Genomic DNA, 24203 nt, shown 5'->3' with positions numbered 1-24203 from the left:
TTAATCCCCCCATGGCATTATAATTTTTGCTTTAAATAGTCATATATCAAATTAAGAGAAATACGTGTGTGTGTGTGTGTGTGTGTGTACATACCCCCTTATTCACCATTTCTGGGGTTCTTCATTCCTTATGATAGATTGAATTAATACTTTGTGTCATTTCTCTTCAGAATAAAGAGCTTCTGTTAGTATTTATTGTTGGGGAGTCTATTAGTAACAAATTGTTTTTGTCTTTATTTTTTCCTTTTTGTGGACAATGGTGTCTCGCTATATTGCCCAGGCAGGTTTTGAACTGGGCTCAAGCTGTCCTCCCGCCTCTGCCTCCCTATGAGCTGGAATTAGAGTTGTGAGCCACCATGCCTGGCCTGTTAGCAATATATTCTTCCATTTTTTGCTTATTGGGAAATTCTGGGGTGTTTTGCTAGTTCTCCACTTAGTATAGTTTACAGTTCCTTGTCTTCCATCATGTATCCTAGAATCCTTAGAATGAAGCCTTGATAACATTTAGTATATTTCTTTCCTAAACTTTTGTCTGCAAACACACACACATCCACATATACACTCTAACCCATATGCATATACCACAGACATAACCAAACATACACAGAGGCATCCTTCTTAGATGGTTGGAAACAGAGCTTGGTTCTCTTGACCTTTCATCTTTCCTCAAGCTCAACTATGCTCACATCTGTGACTTGGCCTCAGTCATTCTTTCAAGGCACATATGTTTGTTTCAGGTAAATAAAGCAGGAATTATAGCTTTTCAAATACAAGATTTCATAATAGATAATACTCCTTCCCGGAATAAACAGGCCTTCGTCAAGTCTGAACAGGTTGTCAGTGACCTAAGTCAGACAACTACCTTGTTGAGCAGAACAATCCTGCACTTTTGTTTCTGGCGAGTATCTACTGAGCGTGGACTCCAGCAAGTCACTAAAAGAATTTTCAAACATTTTTATCTGATTCCTTAGTAACTGAGTCTGTGCCAAGATAAGCAATGGTATTTCACAGTGTAAAGAAAGAAGATGGGTGGAGGGGCTTAAGAGCTGGAATGTCAGCTCCAACTCTTGTTAGCTGGATGCCTTGGCTATAACTTTTAACACTTCTGACTTTCATAAGGAATGTGAAAAAGCTTTTTAATGCCATGTGGCTATAATAATAGCTAAAATGTGTTATGCATTGTATATGATCCACATTCTTTACATATTAACTCATTCAAGCCTCATAACAGCCCTTTACTGTGGGACTTCTCATTTTTCCCTACTTTACAGATGAAGAGGGTAAGGCACAGAGCTGGCTGTGATCATGTGTGGCTCGTGCATGGAAAAACAAGGTTTGAACACTGGTCGTGTGGCATCTGTACCCCTGCCTTTCACTCCTTCACTCTACTTACAGTGTCAAGGGCAGGCACTTCTCAGTCATGGCGTCACCAGCAATAGTGCATGCCATTTCTAACATCTAGTTACTATGCCTGGAATCACGTAATAGATTCCACAGAGAGGGAGGAGCCCAAAGGATTGTCTGTTATGACACAGCAGCATTAATGGTCATATATGTAACCTGGGGTGCCAGTGTACTTTTCTACAATTTTATTTTATTTTTTTTAGATGAAATTTTACTCTTTTTGCCCAGGCAGGAGTCCAGTGGCTCAATCTCAGCTCCTTGCAATCTCCGCCTCCCTAGTTCAAGCAATTCTGCTGCCTCAGTCTCCCAAGTAGCTGGAATTACAGGCACCCGTGACCATACCCAGCTAATTTCTGTATTTTTGGTAGAGACGGGGTTTCACCACGAGGGCCAGGTTGGTCTTGAACTCCTGACCTCAGGGGATCCACCTGCCTCGGCCTCCCAAAGTGCTGGGATTACAGGTGTGAGCCACCACGCTTTTCTACAATTTTCAACATAACATCTATGAAAACCCACAGAAAGCCCAAGCTGCTTCCAGTTGGCTCACAGAATGCAAAGGTTGGGAGGGTCCTCTGGAGGTCAGATGGTCAACCTCCATCAAGTCTACCATAGCTAAGAATCAGGGTGATATCTCAATGGCATTCGACAAATGGCATTTTGGCCTTGGGACCTAGAAATCCTCAAATCCTGTGAGTTTCCCAAGGGAATAGCATATACAAGGGTGGTGACTGTGACAAATTGGAACTCAGAGTACCGCTTATCTGTTAGCCTTATGGCCGTCACCCTCAGTGCTTGGCAAAGCTGGTAAGGTGGGTTAAGAAACCTCGAGGCCTAACCAGGGCTTCTCCTCTTCAAGTCCTGCTTTTACTACCAAATGGCCACAGAACTTGAGAAAAGATGTTTCCCAGGTGTCTAGGCCCTCATGGGGAGGGGAGAAGGGAGATAGAGTAACTGAGAGAAAGGCACGAGGGCAAGACAGCCCAGTCTCTTCCTGACTCAGCCAACCCAATTCTAACTCATAGTCCTCCCATCCACTGGTAAGCATGAGTCCGTCAGTAGTAGAATCCAATGATGACACCATCAGATTAGCTGCAACAACTTCTGGCTAGGGCAGGCATGGCCATCCCCTTACAATATAATCATAGTATGATTGCGTGTATACATGTATGTGTGTAAACAGAGGGAGAGCATTCAAAAGAAGACTGTAAGGAAATATACCAAGTGATTATGCTTCAGTGTTAAGATCTTAGTGTTTTTCAGATTTTCCGTAATAAGCACAAATTATTACCTTTATAATGGAAAATATCTTCAATACAATGTGGTACCTAGAATTGAGTCTTCAAACCAAGAACAACATCAAGTGCAAAATTATGCTGTACACATGATGTGTGCCAAAGCAGCAGTATATAGGAGAATCCATAACGTTGGGATTCCTACGCTGGGATTCCCTATCCATAGGGAAGACTTCATGAGGAATGTGCCCTTTTTTTGTTTGTTTGAGATGGAGTCTCGCTCTGTCGCTCAGGCTGGAGTACAGTGGTGTAATCTTGGCTCACTGCAACCTCCGCCTCCCAGGTTCAAGCCATTCTCCTGCCTCAGCCTCCCAAGAAGCTGGGATTACAGGTGTGAGCCACCAAGCCTGGCTGAAAGTAGCCTCTTAGCTGGGCCTTAAAAATGGGAATGATGGAAACTCTACTGCTCTTTGCTACCACATTACTATATTTACTGATTTGTTGTAGTTTGGTGTTTCGTGTGGTGCTGGGTGAGACTTTTTTCTCTTCTGCTGAAATGTCAAGTCCCTGCAGTCAAGGATTCTGTTTCTTTTCTGTGTCTCTCCTTCACCTCCAGTTTCATCCACCACCTAGGAAATCAACTCAGCAGCTCAGCTGGGCTTGTTTTAGTTAACCACGTTGACTTGACAATTGTCCAAGTCAGACAAAGTGAGTTATAATTTATAAGTCGAATAACCAAATTAATGGCAGGTTTTCTTCGTCCCTCTAGCTCCTCCACTGAGAACTTCCGAGGAACCTTATACCGAGGCAGAGTTGAACTCCTGGGGAAAGCAAGACCGTGAGACTAACTTGGGAGTCAAGGTAAAATTATCTTTATTTTACTTATAGAACTTTCTGACAAGAGAGAAGATTGCTGTCTTAATTATCAATAAATCAACAAGTTGTGTTCCCTTAATGTGTGCCTATTGTCACCTCCAGAAGATGAGCCCATCAAGGCGCATAGCACAGACTAATACTTTTAAAAACTGGTCTTTGTAGGTTTTGTTTCTTTTCTCCCTTTTTTTCCTTCTTAATGGCAACTAGAAATGAAAGCTGTTCGGTCGTGTATGTAATTATTGGCAGATACTGTTGTAGTAAAGGAAAAATTATTAATTTCTGACTTCATATTTAAAATTGGTGGAACAGTGAATGGTTCATGTATAAAAAGCATGACAAAATTGCATAGAGCTGCACACACGTGCACACACACAAGTGTGTGAATAACTGATGAACTCTGAATAGGCTCTTTGGATTGTGCCAATGTCAATTTCTTAGATGCAACATTGGACGAGGTTGGGGAAAGGGCACATGAGACCTTCCATTTCTTTGCAACCTCATGTGACTTAATATCATTATTTCAAAATAGAAGTTTTTTTTAAAAAAGCATAAGCTTTGGAATCAGGCAGATCTGGGTTTAAGTGACATGACCTCTTTAAGCCTCAGCTTCTAGCTTGTGCAAATGGTCATGACAGCAGCTACCTCCTGAGAATATTTTGAGCATGAAATGAAAATTTTTAAATTGCTAAGCACTCTATAAATGTTAAAGTAACATATGTTTAGAAGAGAAGCTGGAGTGTAATTAATTGTGAATTGTGAGTATGTGCTGCTGCATAGCAACCTTCAAGAGGGTTTCCTTTCCCCTACCTCAATGAAAATGAAACATTTGACTGGCTGAATAGTTCTGAAACCAGAGCCCATGGACCCACATGAGCTTCAGCCACATTTATGATCCATCATCAATCCCCAAAGTATCTGAATATAGAACCCCATCGGAAGGAACCCCACTGACCTTTAGAGAGTCCAGAAGAAAGCAAGTTTTAGGCTTTTCTTCTTGGAGGTAGAAACAGTGTGAGAATGAGAGTTCTCAGCAGACTTTTCTTAGAGAGAGAGAAAGCTGTGTCCTTCTGCCAATTTGTTTAGTCATCCTGTATTCAGGGCAGATTAGGACGTAGCCACTGCTGTCCACAAATCCCTCGTGGTTGGAGGAATCGCATCGTCATGTTTTCTCAAGTTAGGAAACTGTATGAAATTTCACACTGTCTTGATCAGCCACCTAAAAAAGTAAATAGCAACTTTTAAAAATAGATTCACCTGATTTAACACCCAGGAAGCTGTGACACCATTAAGTACTATTAAAAGGGTTCCACTGTGGTCCTCTTCAAAAGTGAACATCAGCCTATCCATTTCTGCACCCTGGACTTCTGGGAAAATGCCATCTCTGAAGGTGAGAACTGTGTCACAGCCATCAGAGCTCATATTTGGCCCCTGAACTCATATGCTCTTGCTGTTAACTCATGGTGTGATTTGAACTCACTTCCTGTCTTGATGACCTACTTTGCCCATCTTCAGAAAACATATTGATTATCTGCACACTATGGAGATGCCACAGGAACTTAAGTATATGGAAGTTCTCATATAGAGGAATCCAAGTTAGAGAGATTTATTTCAATAATTGTGAATAATAAACAAGCACTATTGTTTTATTTGTTGTAAAAGGAAAAAATAGACGGTGTAGGAGCAGCGGTGGGGATAGAATCAGAGGCCTGTAGGCGTGGGAAGTGTTGAGTAGAATCCCAGAAACCCTGGTCACCAGCTGTTGGGTTCTTCCTCCTTTTGCCAAGTCGTTTATTTAATTCAGACTCCAAACCCATCCTGTAAAGGTGCTGTCTCCCTCTGTATTTAGACAACTCACCAGATGGTATGATTACCGTTCAACAAGCATAAGTCCAGGCTAAAACCGTCCTGTGCTTCAGCTGTTTTCTTCCTTATTGTTGATTTGTTTGTGTGTTTAACGAAAAGCTTTCCGCACAACAGCATATGTGTGAACAGTCAAGGTGGTGGAGGAGGCAGGGTGGGAACAGAGGCTGGTCAGATTTCTGTTTAGAAAGACCAAGGCTTTGGGGGGAAATGTAAGCAGAATCCATAAAATCACGAACAACATGAGCAGAAACAAAGTGGATTTGTGCACAGAATCCCCAAATCCTAGACTTAGGAATGTATTTAGGACCAATAAATGCAATTAGTGTTTCACACATTGGGTATCGTAACCAGGGAACGTGTCACTCCAAAATATGTAAGAAAACTAGTAAGAAAAAGGTAGGTTCGAAAAAAAGGTTTAGATTCATGTCTGTGCAGATGACGGATTATTAAAAGGGGAACAAGTCAGTTGACTAGCATCAGCAGTCATCACTGCAGCTTGTGTAGTGGCCACTGTCCAGGATAGATTACCAGGATGCGCAGAGCATGCATCTAACTCTGGATGTCTAATTCTGACATCCCTTTGACCTTAGTTCTAGCACTCAAAGATGAAATGACATCACAGCCAGTCTAGTAGAGTGAATCATAATGTTGTGATAAATGCTACCCCGTTGCCTTTGAGAGTAAATACACAGAGAAAAAAATAGCTGTGAACCAAAACCATTTATAGTACAGTCACTGATACTCACCACCTGCAACTAAAATCATGACATGGCTTGATCATGATCGGAGAAATCATTTTCTTTTCTGGCGGGGTGATCCTTGCCATGCTGGTTCTGGGGAACTTGAAAAGCCAAACTTGGCTCGGCAGCTGAGAGTCTCCCAGGGCCATCTGGTGAGGGTGATGCTCTGCGCTCTGCTCATTGATGTCATCTGGGAAAGCCGTGCGCTGGAAGAGACTCGCGGTGGTTGTTGGCAATAGTGATATGACTGTTTCCTGTTCTTCACTGGCTAGAAGCATGACTCACGGGAGGGAGCTGCTTCTCCCAGGCTGCCAACACCACAACCTTTTTGTAAGCTGGAAAGAAGTCAGAGGCTGACAATTTCTTTTTCCTAAATGTGAACTTACAGAATTAAGAAAGAGTTAACAGTGTTCCTTGGCACCTGTCAAAGTTATTTAAAGGAGCAGAAGCCTGTTTTGTGCTCGCAGAGGTTGAAAAATAAATAAAGTATTGGCCAGGCGCAGTGGCTCACATCTATAATCCCAGCACTCCGCAGGCTGAGGTGAGCGGATCACGATGTCAGGAGTTTGAGACCAGCCTGGCCAACATAGTGATATCCTGTCTCTACTAAAAATACAAAAATTAGCCAGGCATGGTGGAGGGTGCCTGTAATCCCAACTACTCGGGAGGCTGAGGCAGGAGAATCATTCGAACCTGGGAGGCAGTGGTTGTAGTGAGCTGAGATTGTGCCACTGCACTCCAGCCTGGGCAACAAAGCAAGACTCTATCTCAAAAAAATAAATAAAATAAAGTAACAGAAGCCTTTTCAGGTTTCTAAGCAAAGAGGCTCCTACATTAAAAAAAAAAAAAGTTTTGAATGCAGAGGCAGGAAGGGAGTGGAGAGGAGAGTGGAGACTCACTACTGCTGATTGAAGGCCAGGCTTCGTCCTGGGTGCTCTGTGTGCCTGGGTCTGTCTCTAGTCCTCAGAACCTTGTGAGACAATGTTTTCCATTTGATCAGCAGTGCTATGAGACTCAGAGGTTGAGTTTCCCCAAGGGTCATGCAACATGCAAATCCCAGATGGAGCTGGGATTTGAAACTAGCAGTTTACTAATCTGGCAGCTTACGTAACTGCCTAATTTACCCATCTGATTATTTATTAATGCGGAATCTACCCAACCAGCAGCTTATTTACACTCTTGTGCCCTGAATGTCCTCTTCCATTAGATGGTGGTAAATCATATCAATTTCATAGGTGGCTGGTTAAATGAGAGGTGTGTGTGGAAAGCACCTAGCACTGTGCCTGGCACCTAGCAGGTTCTTGGTGGATTTTAGTTCCTCATTTAATCCTGCGTTTATGGACAGAGTGGTCAGTGTGAAAGATGAAAGAAGGTCAGATTTAGGGCTTACATGGGATTATCCTAATGTTGAATATGCACCTTACTGCAAAATGATAACAGATCAGGGGCCAAATTCAGTTCCTGTCTTCTCTTTAACTCTGAATCCCAAATTATTAATATTTCTGAGAACTATAAACACATTTCAGTGCTTGCCTTCTATGATATTTGAAGTGTTGTCAGTGTCAGAGCTAATAGGAGATTCAGGGACTCTACCAAATCCTGGGGTAGCCCCCAGCCAAGCTCTCCGAAGTTCCCAGAACAAAGATTCTCATGGTTTCCTGTGTACCACAGCTCTGAGAAGCTTTTGAATTATGTAGATTCCTAGGGCCCACCCTCTGGGATTCTAATTAGGAAGGTGTAGGGTTGGCTCCTGGAATCCGAAATTTTTTATTTTTATTTTTTGAAACAGAGTCTCACTTTGTCGCCCAGGCTGGAGTGCAATGGTGTGATCTCAGCTCACTGCAGCCTCCACCTCCTGGGTTCAAGTGATTCTCCTGCCTCAGCCAGGATTGCAGGTGCTTGTCACCATGCCCAGCTCATTTTTGTAGTTTTAGTAGAGACAGGGTTTCACCATGTTGGCCAGGCTGGTCTCGAACTCCTGACCTTGGTGCTGGGATTACAGGTGTGAGCTACCGTGCTCAGAATCTGAATTTTTAACTTACACGTTTGGTGACAAGAATGCAGGTGGTGTAAAGATACCACTCTTTGTAACACTGTCCTAGAGGTTACATTTATGGGCCACGAGGACTTGGGACAAAGAGAGCTCACTGAGTTGGATCCGGATTTCTCAGGCTAATATTGAGTCTAAAGTTTAGAGGAGTGAGGTGGTGATTATATTAAGCTATGAGAATATATTTTTGTTGAGGGAGCTGAATAAGATAAAAGAGAATAACATTAAAATCGCTGTTGGCCTTGCTCTTTCACCAATAAAAAAATGACAACACTAAAATATTTGGTGGGTTCAACAGGGTACACGGCTTATTCGGCTCACTTTAATATATATTAAGGCAATTGCTCTGGCTTATATGAAAATGATTGTACCATCAGGCCTAAACTCAGGAAACTTGAAACTTTCATGGGGGGAACAACTTATTTCCAATAATTTATAATGTAAAGCAGAATGACATTTCTACCGTAAAAGGAATATATAATGTCGTAGAGAGACAAGTTCCTCACAAGGACATCAGGGATGGCTTTTAAAGGAGGTAGCATTTGAATTCAGCTCTAAAGAATAAATAGGACCGGGCGTGGTGGCTCACGCCTGTAATCCCAGCACTTTGGGAGGCTGAGGTGGGTGAATCACGAGGTCAGAAGTTCGAGACCAGCCTGGCCGACATGGTGAAACCCCATCTCTACTAAAAAAACAAAAATTCGCTAGGCGTGGTGGCAGGCACCCACAATCCCAGCTACTTGGAGGCTGGAATTGGGAGGCTGAGGCAGGAGAATCACTTGAACCCCGAAGGCAGAGGTTGCAGTGAGCCGAGATGGCTCCATGCTCCCCAGCCTCCGTGACAGAGCGAGACTTCATCTCAAAGGGAAGGTAGATGAGAGAGAGTTTCTTGAGGCTTTGGTTGAGGAATGTTGACAGGAGGGAGGGCACCTGTGTATCAGGAAGCTGACTCTGAGACAGTGAAGAGCAGGTTAGGTGAAGGCAGGCAGGCTGACCAGCTGCTGGCAGTTGTCACGGTCAGCTGAGACAGCAGTGGTGAGAGCTTGCTAGTAGCCGTGGCAAAAAGAGATGAGCAGAAATCATACCCATTGACTGAAATGTTCTCCCTAGAACACGACTGTCCGAGAAAATGCGTAGAATGAAAGAATGAATCAAAGCAGGAAAGGTAGGGAGAGGGAGCATGATACTGAAGACACCTTTGAGGCTCCTTCTTCGATTCCTCATGGGATGAATTTGTTGGCCCAGATAAAGTACTTAGGGGGAGCAGTAGGAAGTAAAGGCTTATGACAGCTGAGTCCAGGTTCGGGGGTCTCATAGATTGGTAAGACCACCCTATACCCTCTGTCAGTGCAGCAAACACTGCCCCAGAGGCTGTAGCCCTCCCACACCATTGATGCTAGGATAAGCAACCCACTGGCCTTGTAGCTGTGTGGCAAGTATTTGTAAACTAGCTCTGGGAGCAAATTTGCTGGGACAGAGACTGGCCTAATAAAGTACTTTTCTGATTTGTGACTTATTTATGGGTTAAGATTTACAGACATAAAAATTGTTACAATGAAATTTATCCATGATGATTAAAATCAGATGAAACCAAACAGCCTGAGAAGACTGAAGCTGTACAGACAGCCTCTTTCCGGTGCCCTGGCACACTACGGACAGCCTCTTTCCAGTGCCCAGGCACACTACGGACAGCCCCTTTCCGGTGCCCAGGCACACTACGGACAGCCCTTTTTCAGTGCCCTGGCACACTACGGACAGCCCCTTTCCAGTGCCCTGGCACACTATGGACAGCCCCTTTCCAGTGCCCTGGCACACTACGGACAGCCCTTTTTCAGTGCCCTGGCACACTACGGACAGCCCCTTTCCAGTGCCCTGGCACACTATGGACAGCCCCTTTCCAGTGCCCTGGCACACTACGGACAGCCTCTTTCCTGTGCCCTGGCACACTACGGACAGCCCTTTTTCAGTGCCCTGGCACACTACAGACAGCCCCTTTTCAGTGCCCTGGCACACTACGGACAGCCCCTTTTCAGTGCCCAGGCCCACTACGGACAGCCCCTTTTCAGTGCCCAGGCCCACTACGGACAGCCCTTTTTCAGTGCCCAGGCCCACTATGGACAGCCCCTTTCCAGTGCCCAGGCCCACTATGGACAGCCCCTTTCCAGTGCCCTGGCACACTATGGACAGCCCCTTTCCAGTGCCCTGGCACACTATGGACAGCCCCTTTCCAGTGCCCTGGCACACTACGGACAGCCCTTTTTCAGTGCCCTGGCACACTACGGACAGCCCCTTTCCAGTGCCCTGGCACACTATGGACAGCCCCTTTCCAGTGCCCTGGCACACTACGGACAGCCTCTTTCCTGTGCCCTGGCACACTACGGACAGCCCTTTTTCAGTGCCCTGGCACACTACAGACAGCCCCTTTTCAGTGCCCTGGCACACTATGGACAGCCCCTTTTCAGTGCCCAGGCCCACTACGGACAGCCCCTTTTCAGTGCCCAGGCCCACTACGGACAGCCCTTTTTCAGTGCCCAGGCCCACTATGGACAGCCCCTTTCCAGTGCCCAGGCCCACTATGGACAGCCCCTTTCCAGTGCCCTGGCACACTATGGACAGCCCCTTTCCAGTGCCCTGGCACACTATGGACAGCCCCTTTCCGGTGCCCAGGCCCACTACGGACAGCCCCTTTCCAGTGCCCCGGCACACTACGGACAGCCTCTTTCCAGCGTCCTGGCACACTACGGACAACCCCTATCCAGTGCCCTGGCACACTACGGACAGCCCCTTTCCAGTGCCCTGGCACACTATGGACAGCCCCTTTCCAGTGCCCTGGCACACTACGGACAGCCCTTTTTCAGTGCCCTGGCACACTACGGACAGCCCCTTTCCAGTGCCCTGGCACACTACGGACAGCCCTTTTTCAGTGCCCTGGCACACTACAGACAGCCCCTTTTCAGTGCCCTGGCACACTACGGACAGCCCCTTTTCAGTGCCCAGGCCCACTACGGACAGCCCCTTTTCAGTGCCCAGGCCCACTACGGACAGCCCCTTTCCAGTGCCCCGGCACACTACGGACAGCCTCTTTCCAGCGTCCTGGCACACTACGGACAACCCCTATCCAGTGCCCTGGCACACTTACTTCCTTTTCGCTGTCTTGGTTTGGGAATGCAAAAAAGTTACCACATAACATGTTTCTCACCTCCTGATACTTGAAAAAGGATTACATATCTGCAAATCATTGTTAAAACATTTGCAGTCAGTTTTATAAGAAGAGGTTTTTCCTGGAAACAAAACATTATCAATAGTGTTTAGAGTATCAATCCAAAGCATAAAAGCCAATTTAACCAATTTAAACTGAACTAATTACTAACAATAGGAGCTGGGATATTTCAGATCTTAGATTAAAAAGGCTCTGAGGCTTGGCGTGGTGCCTCATGCCTGTAATCCCAGTGCTTTGGGAGGCTGAAGCAGGATGACTGCTTGAGCTCAGGAGCTCGAGGCTGCAGGGTGCAGTGAGCTCTTATCACATCACTGCACTTCAGCTTGGATGACAGAGCAAGACCTTGTCTCAAAAAAAAAAAAAAAAAAAAGAAAACTTTGAAATAGGCAAAATTGGCCTTGTGTGGTGGCTCATGCCTGTTATCCCAGCACTTTGGGAGGCCGAGGTGGGCATATTATGAGGTTAGGAGTTCGAGACCAGGCTGACGAACATGGTGAAACTCCGTCTCTACTAAAAATACCAAAATTAGCTAAGTGTGGTGGCCCATGCCTGTAATCCCAGCTACTCAGGAGGCTGAGGCAGGAGACTCGCTTGAACCTGGGAGGCAGAGGTTGCAGTGAGCCAAGATGGTGCCACTGCACTCCAGCCTGGGCAACAAAGCAAGATGCCGTCTCAATAAACAAACAAACAAACAAGAAATAGGCAAAATTGCATTTAGGACCCAGTCACTTCTCTTTCTCTCTTCATTTCCCATTTCCACAAAGCCTCAGGACCACGTCGGCTTGTTCCTCAAGCCTGCCCTTCCCCTCCAAAGGGGCTTCAGTCTATACGATGTCCTAAAATCTTCCTGTCTTCATCCCTTCCTCCAGGACGCCCCTCCCAAGGCAGCTGATCTGGACTAGAGGTGGAGGCAGTCTGAGCTAGTTCAACGCAGTGCAGGGGTGATGGGCAGTCCGAAAGCCCTTTAACTCTCCTTGAAATATTTGCAGTTTTAAAAAAGGAGACAGACTGCCCAGTTTTCCAAAGGAATATTTAAGTGGCTTTTGCAGGCAATGAAATGGAAAGTAGGAAAAGAAGTGCTAGGAAGAGCCAGGAAGGTGGAGCAAATGGTGCAGACAAAGCAGCTGTGAATGCACTGCTGGATTCATAGGATTCTCTACCTGCAACCAGCTGTGAACGCACTGCACTGCTGGGCAGGATTCTCTTCCCGCTCTCCACAGCAAAACCCAGTTGAGGGTTCCCCTCTTCGGCATCAGTTCTGGAGAGGAAGACAGAGCCACTCGTTCCTGAGGCTAGTATTTGTCACCCAAGGATGGTGTCCTGTAGAACGCCCTAGACTGAGGCTGTGGGTTCATGCCTTTGCCTCTGTTTCCTTCCTGTCCCTTTCTTTCTCACTACCCTCCCCTGCATCCCATTTAGTAGAGACACTTTGATAACTATTGATTCTTGGCATACCTTTTCATTTTATTTCCCAGTTCCATAATTAATTTACATAATTCATTAATTTTACAACACCAGAAAATGCTGAGCTTTTAACACTTTCTTATCATTCTTCATACTTTAAACAAAGAGGGTAGCACAGACCCTTGAAATCTGCTTTTTTTTTTCTCTCAGAATTGGGCCTAATAGCTCCTGTTTTTAAGAAAAGTGATTATAATAGTAAATAATACTTTCATCTTAAATTACCAGATACTCTTGCTTTTTTTTTTTTTTGAGAGAGTCTCTCTCTGTCATCAAGGCTGGAGTGCAATGGCGTGATCTCAGCTTACTGCAACCTCTGCCTCCCGGGTTCAAGCAATTCTCCTGCCTCAGCCTCCTGGGTAGCTGGAAGTACAGGGGCTCACCACTAATTCTGTATTTTTAATAGAGATGTGGTTTCACCATGTTGGCCAGGCTCATCTCAAACTCCTGACCTCAGGTGACGGGATTACAGGCATGAGCCACCTCAAACTCCTGACCTCAGGTGACGGGATTACAGGCATGAGCCACCTCAAACTCCTGACCTCAGGTGACGGGATTACAGGCATGAGCCACCGCGCCCAGCCCAGACCCTGGCTTTAAAAGAGTTGGAACTGAAATCGCTTTCTACACATTCCTAAAACCATGAAGTAAAATCATTTAAGTTTGGGGAAAAGCAAATTTAATTCTGCTCAAAGGTTGCTATCTCCCCTTTAGGGAAGAAAAAAACAATTTCAAAAATCAATTGCAAATTAGCTATTGGGACTGTTCAAAATATACGTTTAAAAAAGATTTATATATCCTTTAGAGAAACTGAAAAAATTTGTTTATAAAATTCCTCCAGGCTAGGAACGTAGACTGGTTTTTTTTTTTTTTTCGATTTTGAGAGCATGTATTTCCTCAAAATATAGGGGAAAAAGAACAATTAGATTAGAAGTGTGTTGAGAAGATGTAAGAAGTTACCAGGCAAGGTGCCCCTGGAGAGCTGTGTGTTGGTTGGCGTCACTTTGGAACTGGAGAGAGGCTGGAACTGGGAGGCTGAGATTTGCGGGTGGGTATGGGTTGGGGTGTGAGGGGAGCTGCACACAGAGCTTCGTTCCTGCCTTCATTGCCACCCTTTTTCTTCAGGGTAAAATGACCATTAGGGGAGAGGAGCTGTTCCGCCTGACTGGCCTCCCAATAGGGCAGGCATGAGTGACTGTCCTTTCACAGCCCCCGCTGGCTGCCAGCCCTCCCTCTCCTAGGGATACCCTAGGGGCAACTCAGGGTGAATGAAGGCAGGGAAAAGGTGCAAGGTCACAAGAAAGGACTGTTGCTCTGCTTGAGAAGAGCTGTCTTCTGTCATTCAGTGGAGCTCCTAAGGAATCCCTCACTAAGAAATATGGCAGCAATTGCTGAGTTAGTCTGTGGTCATTATTTTTGTCTACTGTTTGAATAAAAGAAAGCTTTTACTTGAATATGCCCTCTTCCTCCTAGAGCTTTCAAAATGTGTAATTTTAGATTTTCCCAAAAGTACTTTGGCTACAATTCAGTTTTCATCTCAAAATCAGAAGGAATAGCACCAGTCTTGGGGTGTGTGTGTGTAGATATATATATATATCAAGGTATACCAAGGCACATTTTTTGTGTATATACACACACACACACACACACACACACACACACATATACATATATAGACACATGTATATACCAAGATTTTCTAAATTAATCTACTTTTCAATGTCAAAAACCTTAATCACTTTTGCACCAACATATAGAGGTGAGGTTTCCTAGCAAATCACACATCTCCCTCATTTTGCACAGAAGAGAATGAATGCACAGGAGGTTGGGTGACTTAGCTAACGTCTCACAGCTAGTGAGAAACAGGAGTCTATATTATACAGGAACAGGTAGCTATTGCTCAGTACCTGCTGGAGGTCAGGCAGTACCTCCTTTAGTCCCCAAAAGGTAGACATCAAAGAGCCAACCGTAAGTGCCATTTATTGAGCCTTTCTTTGTGCTAAGACATCTCTAATTGCCACATCAGTCCTCTGATAAAGATGTAATTATCCCAGTTTTACAGATGAGGGAACTAAGGTACAGAATTCTTACCCAAGGTCACTTTTAAATAAAAAGTAAGCCAGAAACTCCCATCAAGAACTGCTTCTCACATCCAAATGTGTGCTCTTTTCGCTCTTGATGAGGCTTCCAAATTGCAGCTCACAGTGGTGATAGTGAACCCAGTTTGGTGGATTCACCAGCACTTGAAACAGTAAGAGCAGAAAGAAAACAGGTGACATTTAAAAATAGGCCAGGCGTAGTGGCTCACACCTGTAATCCCAACACTTTGGGAGTCCAAAGCGGGCAGACAGCTTGGGAGTTCGAGACTAGCCTGGCCAACATGGTGAAACCCTGTCTCTACTAAAAATACAAAAATTAACCAGGCATGGTGGCAAGTGCCTATGATCCCAGCTACTCGAGAGGTTGAGGCAGGAGAATCGCTTCAACCCAGGAGGCAGAGGTTGCAGTGAGGCAAGATCACACCACTGCACTCCAACCTGGGCAATGAGAGCAAAACTCCATCAAAATAAAATAAAATAATTTAAAAAATAAAAATAGAAGATACCACATTAGTTATGCTGTAAATGAAAAAAAGTGTGTGTGTGTGTGTAATGATGTACTTCTTATGAGTTGTGGTCAGACTTTGAAAGCCGCTATGCTAGAACACAGCTAATCTGTCTACACCTTAATAAAACATTGGTGTACAGTGCAGCGTTCATGAATGCAGCCTCTGGATCTGCTGTGGGTCCTTCCCATTCCCTCAATGGCACCAGTGTTCTATTCCACTGGACTTGCTTGGCAGAGGACACTTTCTCTACCCACATGCCAACTGTCTGCACATGTCAGCAAGAGCCAGGGTTGATGCAGCTGAGTCTGTGCCAAAGCATTTCTGCAAGCTCCTGAGGGCACCTCATGCATGACAAGATCTATAAAATAGGGAGATGTCATCATTCACTGTAAAAGATGACAAAGTCCATTACCTATTCCTGAGTCATTGTTACTTTTCCATCACTAGGTTATTACGAAATAAGACTCCATTAATCCACTCTGCATACAATAGATCAATAGAGTTCCAAAGAGCACAATGCATTTTATAACCCGGAGCAGGTTTCACAGTGAGAGGAAGTTTTGTTAGTAATAATGGTCACTGTTTATGAAGGGCCTATATTACAGGCTGGGGATCCAAAGACGAGTAAGACTGAGTTCAAAGTCTAGTGTGGAATTGGGGAATAGGAATGTCATAGACGAGAAACTGCAAAAGGATACAATGTAACATTCACTGCCGTATGAATTAGTTCAACTTTACATAGAAAATGTGAGAAAGACTTTTGGTAGTGTGGTGAAAATAATTAGACTGAATTTGAATCCTGGGACTGGTATTTACTCATAAATATATATATATATATGTAATTAGATTAAATTAAATTTATATAATATTTAACATATTTAAATATATATTTATATTATACATTATATATTATATATATTATAGATTAAATTAAATTTATATAATATTTAACATATTTAAATATATATTTATATATACATTATATATTTATATTATACATTATATAATATATATATTATACATTATATAAATATAAAATATGTTATATATTTATAAGTATATCAATATAATGCATAAATATAAAAATTTTTAAATCTAAATAAAATATAAATTATATTTTAAGATAATATAAATATAAAGTATATGTTATATAAAATTACATATAAATAATAAATATAAAATATAAATATATATTAGTAGTATATTTATATATATTAAATACATTTATATGTTAAATATGTTAAGTATATTATATGATTATATTTCATTATATTATTTACATATATATTTAATTAAATAAATCTTTTAATACATATATATATTTTTTTTGAGACAGGATTTCACTCTGTCACCCAGAGTGGAGTGCAGTGGCGTGGTACCACCTCGCCACAACCTCCACCTCCCAGGCTCAAGTGATTGTCCTGCCTTAGTCTCGCTAATAGCTGGGATTACAGGCGCATGCCATTACTGCCCAGATAATTTTTGTACTTTTAGTAGAGACAGGGTTGCATCATGTTGGCCAGGCTGGTCTTGAACTCCTGACCTCAAATAATCCACCGACCTCAGCCTCCCAAAGTGCTGGGATTGTAGGTGTGAGCCACTGCACCTGGCCAACTTCCATATATTGACTCATGAAAAATATTATCTGGTCCCTGGTCATATATATATATATATATATGGATATACATATGGATATATATATGGATATGGATATATATATATATATAGTAGAGGGAACTAAAATTTAGATTCTTATTGGACTGACATTCTATTTTAAAAAGAAAACACGTGTGTGTGTGTGTGTGTGTGTGTGTGCGCGCGTGCGCGCAGACCTGGAATATAAGAATATAAGATTGCCATATTATTTTACAACTGAATTGGCAAAACTAGTATCCCAGATACTTCTTTAGTTAGCTTGCTTTCTGGATATGATACCAGAATTGGGAAGACACCTACAAAAAAGATGAAAGATCCACAGTTTTCTTTTTTTTTTTCTTTTTTTTGAGACGGAGTTTCGCTCTTGTTACCCAGGCTGGAGTGCAATGGCGTGATCGTGGCTCACCACAACCAACGCCTCCTGGGTTCAAGCAATTCTCCTGCCTCAGCCTCCCAAGTAGCTGGGACTACAGGTGTGCGCCACCATGCCCAGCTAATTTTTTCGTATTTTTAGTAGAGACGGGATTTCACCATGTTGACCAGGATGGTCTTGATCTTTTGACCTTGTGATCCACCTGCCTCGGCCTCCCAAAGTGCTGGGATTATAGGCGTGTGCCACTGCACCTGGCCAAGATCCACAGTTTTCTTTAGTACACTCAACATTTTAAATTGCAGACCCCGTGATCAGCATTGTGGATGCTGGGGCCTTGCCTGGACTGCTTTCTGGGAGCCAGGAAGCGTAATCTAGCTGCAGTGTCGATCACTCGCTGAGCAGTGGGCTGTCCCTCTCACCTACTTTGCAAGGAGATTTCCCATCTATATTCCTCAGTCAGGGGAGAGCTCATCCTTCAACTTGTAGTTCAAATTTACATGGAACCTTTGTGTTTACTCACTAAATTGCTCTTAACAATACTTCTGCAAGAGGGCCTTTTCTGAATCTATACTACCTTTTTTGAGAATGTAAATTAACACATCTAAACAGAACCGTAACCTGATTTATAAAGTGTAAATGATGTTTCCCTGGTGTATGTTGTAAAATATTGACTGCAAAGGGTAAACAAACTGTGGTACCTTCAAACAATATAAAATAGTCATTAAAAAGTCATTGACTACTGATAGAGGCAACACCAGGGATGGATCACAAAAGCCTTTTGCTACATGAAAGAAGCCAGACTCAAAAGGCTGTATACACTCTACTCCATGATGCTATTTACATGACATTCTGGGAAAGGCCTAGCATGTGGACAGAAATCAGAGCAGTGGCTGCCAGAAGCTGGAGGTGGAGGGACAGGAGTGACTGCAACGGGAATTTGGGGATAGGGAAGATGTTCTATCTTTTCACTGTGGTGGTTTCATAGCTATGTACAAGTATGAAAATGTAACCAACTCTACATATAAAAAGGTTAATTTTTTGGTACGTAACTTATACCTCAATAAAACTAAAAACAAGACTTTAATAAAATGGATTGAAATGGAAGTGCCTGGCCCTGCTCTGTTGCCTGCCACTGCTGCCTGGGCCTGAGTGGTCCACTGCCCCATGAAGACAGACAGATTCCAGACGCGATGCCGGGAACTCGCGCCTGCAATCCCAGATGCTGTGTCCAGCGAAGGCTCTGTGGTCCTGGCCTACAGTGGTGGCCTGGACACCTCCTGCATCCTCATGTGGCTGAAGGAACAAGGCTATGACATCACTGCCTACCTGGCCAACAATGGCCAGAAGAAAGACTCTGAGGAAGCCAGGAAGAAGGCACTGAAGCTTGGGACCAAAGGTGTTCGAGGGGGTTTGTGGAGTTGTTCATCTGACCGGCAATCAGTCCAGCGCGCTGTATGAGGACTGCTACCTCCTGGGCACCTCTCTCATTAGGCCCTGTGTCACCCGCAAACAAGTGGAAATTGCCCAGCGGGAGGGGCACAACTATGTGTCCCGCAGCGCCACGGGAAAGGGGAACAATCAGGTCCGGTTTGAGCTCACCTGCTACTCGCTGGCCTCCAAGATAAAGGTCATTCTTCCTGAGGATGCCCGAGTTCTACAACTGGCTCAAAGGCTGTAATGACCTGATGGAATACGCAAAGCAACATGGGATTCCCATCCCGGTCACTCCCAAGAACCCGGGGAGCATGAACGGGAACCTCATGCACATCAGCCACGAGGCTGAAGTCCTGAAGAACCCCAAGAACCAAAGCACCTCCAGGTCTCTAAACGAAGACCCGGGACCTGGCCAAAGCCCCCAACACCTCTGATATTCTTGAGATCCAGTTCAAAAAAGGGGTCCCTGAAGGTGACCAACATCAAGGATGGCACCACCCACCAGACCTCCTTGGAGCTCTTCAGGTACCTGAACAAAGTCACAGGCAAGCACAACGTGGGCCGTATTGACATCATGGAGAACTGCTTCATTGGAATGAAGTTCCAAGGTATCAACAAGACCCTAGCAGACACCATCCTTTACCACGCTCATTAAGACATTGAGGCCTTCACCATAATCAGGAAGTGTGCAAAATCAAGGCCTGGGCTTGAAATTTGCTGAGCTGGTGTACACTGGTTTCTGGCACAGCCCTGAGTATGAATTTGTCTACCACTGTATCGCCAAGTCCCAGGAGTGAGTGGAAGGGAAAGTGCAGATGTCTTCCCTGGCTTCAAGGGCTGGGTGTCCATCCTAGGCTGGGAGTCCCCACTATCTCTCTACAACGAGGAGCTGATGAGTGGGAAGGTGCAGGGCGATTATGAGCCAATTGATGCCACCAGGTTCATCAACATCACTTCCCTTAGGCTGAAGGAATATCATTGTCTCCAGAGTAAGGTCACTGCCAAACAGACCCCTGTACAGTGAGGAGCTGGGGCCTCCTCACTTTGCAGATCCCCCAAGTACAGGTGCTAATTGCAGTGATACTCTGTAATTTTGACATGTTCTCCCCAGCAGGCAGGATAGTGGGGCTTCCAGGCCCCAGCTTTGTTCCCTGGTCCCCTGAAGCCTGCAAATGCATCAAAGGCAAAGGTGGGAGGGCAGTTGTGGTGAGGAGCTATAAAATAACAAAAGATTAAAAGAAATGGAAGTGCTTTTTCAGAACTAAGGACAATTCACCATCTAATCTCTGTTCACTCACTAATATGTATTTTGATTCTGGATAAATTATGCTGATTCTCAGGAATTTGTTTACCATAAATAGGAAAATAAAGAATTGCTTCATAAAAATCGAATCTCTAAATCTAAAATATCTAAATCTTGCCTGTAATCCCAGCACTTTGGGAGGCCGAGGCGGGCAGATCCCCTGAGGGTCAGGAGTTCGAGACCAGCCTGGCCAATATGGTGAAAACCCGTCTCTCCTGGGTTCAAGCAATTCTCCTGCCTCAGCCTCCTGAGTAGTGGGACTACAGGCACCCGCCACCATACCCGCCAGGCTGGCCTTGAACTCCTGACCTCAGGTGATCTGTCTGCCGTGGCCTCCCAAAGTGTTGGAATTACTGGCGTGAGCCACCGCACCCAGCCAATATCTGCTTTTCAGAATGAGTTTTTAGTGTGCCTAATGGGTGCCAAAAAGGGCAAACTGTAATGGATCCACAGAGTGGTTGGGGAAAACCCAAGAAAGAGCAGCATGAGAAACTGGATCTTTTGCTCATTGAGAGAATCAAAACCAAAATCAAACACAGAAATTAGGAGAGAGAAAAATATAGATTAGGAGGTCCCCACAGTATCAAATCTTAACAAAATTTCTTTCACTTCAGAATGAAGAATTCTTTGAAAGCCTTCGTGAGAGAGGGAACCCTCAGCTGGAGCAGCCGGCCAGGCTCAGAGACCCTTCCCCCTGCAGGTAAATACTGCAGACTCATGGGTCCGGGGGGGTGGGGGGTGGGGGGGAGGCGCAGGTGGCGAGGATCCCCTTTTACATCTCAGCACTGTCTTTCCCAGGTAGGAATCATAATATTTTTCCTACATACTAACTATCATTTACATACCTGAGAACAAAACTTGTGAATCTTACGAAAGCAACAAGCAAAAGAGCGTAAAGTGAAACCTTAGAAACCAAACTTCTAAGAATACACTGTTTTTAAAAATGGACTGTCAAGAGACTATTCCATGTCAGCCTATGTTGCTATTGACTGGATGGTTTAAACACATTTAAAGTCTGTTGATTCCCCAAAGACACAATTTATACACATGCTGTTTTTGCTCTGTAGAAAGGTGTCTGCATCCATGCAAACATCATGCCATTTAGAAAGCCTAAATTAGGGAGGTCAAAGCCAAAAATACAAGGAGAAATTGATTTTTAAAAAATATTTATACTCAGAATTCCCATCATGACACCCGTGCTAGTGCTAGTCACATTATTTATAGCCACACTGTTTGACTTGGATGCTGCTTTTATCTGTGGGGTCTATCATAATGCTTGACTCTCGGCAGGCCTCTGAAAAATGTCTGTAGAATGAATGAACAGACATCTTTACAAACTTGCTCCTTGATTAAAGATATATTAATTAGACTACTTTATATTTTTTCACTTAAGTTGTATTCAAAGAAACATCTGTGGGCTCTTACTGACTGAAGTGTGTTCCTGAGTTATAATGAATGCCCCAATTCAGAATGTGAGTGTTGAATGGTGTAATTCCTGAAAAACACCATTTGGCAATGCTATGTCCTATAGCTTTCCTTAAGTGACGGTTTATCTTTTGAGACTTTTACTAAAACTTATACCTACTTTTATAAGAGTCTCAGTTAAAAGCATTAAGTTAGTTGATGAATTATTGTATTAACTTATAGCAGGCCAGGTGCGGTGGCTCATGCCTGTCCTCCCAACACTTTCCAACTCTTTGGGAGACTGAGGTAGGTTTACTTGAGCCCAAGAGTTCAAGACCAGCCTGGGCAACATAGTGAGACCCCCATATCCACAACAAATTTAAAACATTAGCTGGGTGTGGTGGCATACACCTGTAGTCTCAGCTACTCAGGAGACTGAAAAGATTGCTTGAGCCCAGGAGGCTGAGGCTGCAGTAATCACACAGCTGCACTGCAGTCTGGGTGACAGAGCGAGAACCTGTCTCAAAAACAAAACAAAACAAAAAACTTCTGGTAGACTGCTAGATCATACTTCTTATGAGAAACACAAAGGAAAAAAGTTACAGAGCTTAACTAATAAAACAAAAATATCTTTATGTTCTTGCAAAAGGACTTTGAGAAAAGGCAAACTTAGCCACTGAGTTAATCAAGAGGTAGAATCAAAGACTGCTGTTTTCATTCTACCACCAGCTTTTGAATAAACACCTTAAAATCACTAGTCTTTGCTGCAACCGTTATATTTCCTTACTCCTTTTTGATTTTGTAGAGTTGAGTTTTGCTGTGTAAATAATGCAAATTTGCTTGACATGTAGAAGGCATTCGGATTTTGGGGGGCTTAATTAGAACCCTAAGTGGGCATTATACAAGGCATGGTTGCCTTCAAAACTTATAGCTAAGTAAAAATAAAAACATGGAATGATTAGTAGGTAGCACAATAATGTATGTGTCTATGTATCAATCTGGGGAGGAGGGAAGGAAGAGATGCTTAAGGAAAAAGAAAGTAGGATTGGATTTCCAAAATTTCAACAGGTACAGAAAAGAAGGTGTTGTTGGCAAGGAAAACCAACTTAAGCAAGGTATGGTCATGAATGACAATTATAATAGATAACAGTGGCAGTGGTAAAAACCAAGCTATAGGGATGAAGGTGGAAAAGATTATGACACAGGGCCTTGAAAACCAGGTAGAAGAGTTTAGATTTGATGCTGGGGGCAGTAAGGAGTCTTTGAAGTCTGGAGTAGAGGAATACTGTAATGAAAGCTATGATTAAGGATTTTGTCACTGCAGAATGCAGAAGTGATTGAAAGGAAAACTGGCTCAAAGAGACATCGAATATTCCTCTCATCGTTATAGCAGAATGAATAACCTTGCATATCAAGAGTTCTCTGGTTCTGTTCTTACTGCAGCTATAGTATCCAATTAAAGTCCCCAAATGTAGGTCATTAATTCTTCCAAGTAATCACATTTTAGCAACAACTACCCACACTCCTACCATGCCTTGCAAGTAAAAAGTTCCACCATAACCAAATAATTCAGATGCTTACAAGTTTCAGATATGGATTGAGTTACACAATATACTATGTGAAGAATTGAGCAGGAATCACGTAAAAAACAGATGAGAGCACACTGCCTGCAAATATATCGAAGCACCAAACACTCCAAAGTAAGTATAAAGGCATTCCTGATATTAGGAGATTACGGCTAAAATTGACTGTATTTCGGACAGCTAACAAAGAAAAGGAAAATGTAACCTTTTCAAATGGTATCTTAAGGTGCTATAGCTACAGGTGATTTCATCCCTTTCTGAACAGAATATAGTCATGCATTCCTTAATGAGGATAAGTTCTGAGAAATGCATCTTTTTTTTTTTTTTTTTTTTGAGACAGTCTTGCTCTGTCGCCTAGGCTGGAGTGCAGTGGCGCGATCTCGGCTCACTGCAACCTCCATCTCCCAGGTGCAATGATTCTTATGCCTCAGCCTGCCAAGTAGCTGGGATTACCGGTGTTTGCCATCACACCCAGCTAATATTTATATTTTTCATAGAGTTGGGGTTTCAGCATGTTGGCCAGACTGGTCTCAAACTCCCGACCTCAGGTGGTCTGCCCGCCTTGGCCCCGCAAAGTGCTGGGATTACAGGTGTGAGCCACCACACCTGGCCAAGAAATGCATCTTTAGGTGAGCATATTGATGTGCAAACATCGCAGGGAATACATGCGAGCACCTAGATGGAACAGCCTACTAAACGCCTAGCTATTTGGTAGAGCCTATTGCTCCTGGGCTACAAACCTGTACAGCATGTTACTGTACTGAATGCTGCAGGCAACTGTAAGACAGTGGAAAGTATTTGTGTATCTAAACACATCTAAATATACAAAATATACAGCAAAAATATGGTATAAAAGATTAAAAATGGCACGCCTGTTTAGGGTGGCTCTGTTACTATTTCATGGGACTGTCATCATATATGTGGTCCACTGTTAACCAAAATGTCATTTTGTGGCACAGGACCATATGAGGAAAGAACATCTCCCCATCTAGACAT

General features: G+C 43.7%; 1 protein-coding gene and 1 pseudogene across 15 annotated transcripts in view; both read left to right on the top strand.

Moving 5' to 3' along the window:
* Positions 1–24203, top strand: part of MCF2L2 (MCF.2 cell line derived transforming sequence-like 2) — a 264853-nt gene that overhangs the window by 127250 nt on the left and 113400 nt on the right. For all 15 annotated transcript variants that reach the window (XR_013527026.1, XR_013527027.1, XR_013527032.1 and 12 more), the window contains exons 14-15: positions 3406–3497; positions 20835–20920. Coding sequence is in view for 6 of the 15 variants with exons in the window: in XM_078350245.1 (XP_078206371.1) it covers positions 3406–3497; positions 20835–20920 (178 nt within the window). In the remaining 9 variants the exon portion in view is untranslated. The remainder of the gene's footprint in view (positions 1–3405; positions 3498–20834; positions 20921–24203) is intronic.
* LOC108588375 (argininosuccinate synthase pseudogene) lies at positions 16694–20809 on the top strand (annotated as a pseudogene).

This window comes from Callithrix jacchus, chromosome 15 (genome assembly GCF_049354715.1).
Source record: "Callithrix jacchus isolate 240 chromosome 15, calJac240_pri, whole genome shotgun sequence".
NCBI lineage: Eukaryota > Metazoa > Chordata > Mammalia > Primates > Cebidae > Callithrix > Callithrix jacchus.
This window is presented reverse-complemented; position numbering and strand designations above follow the sequence as displayed.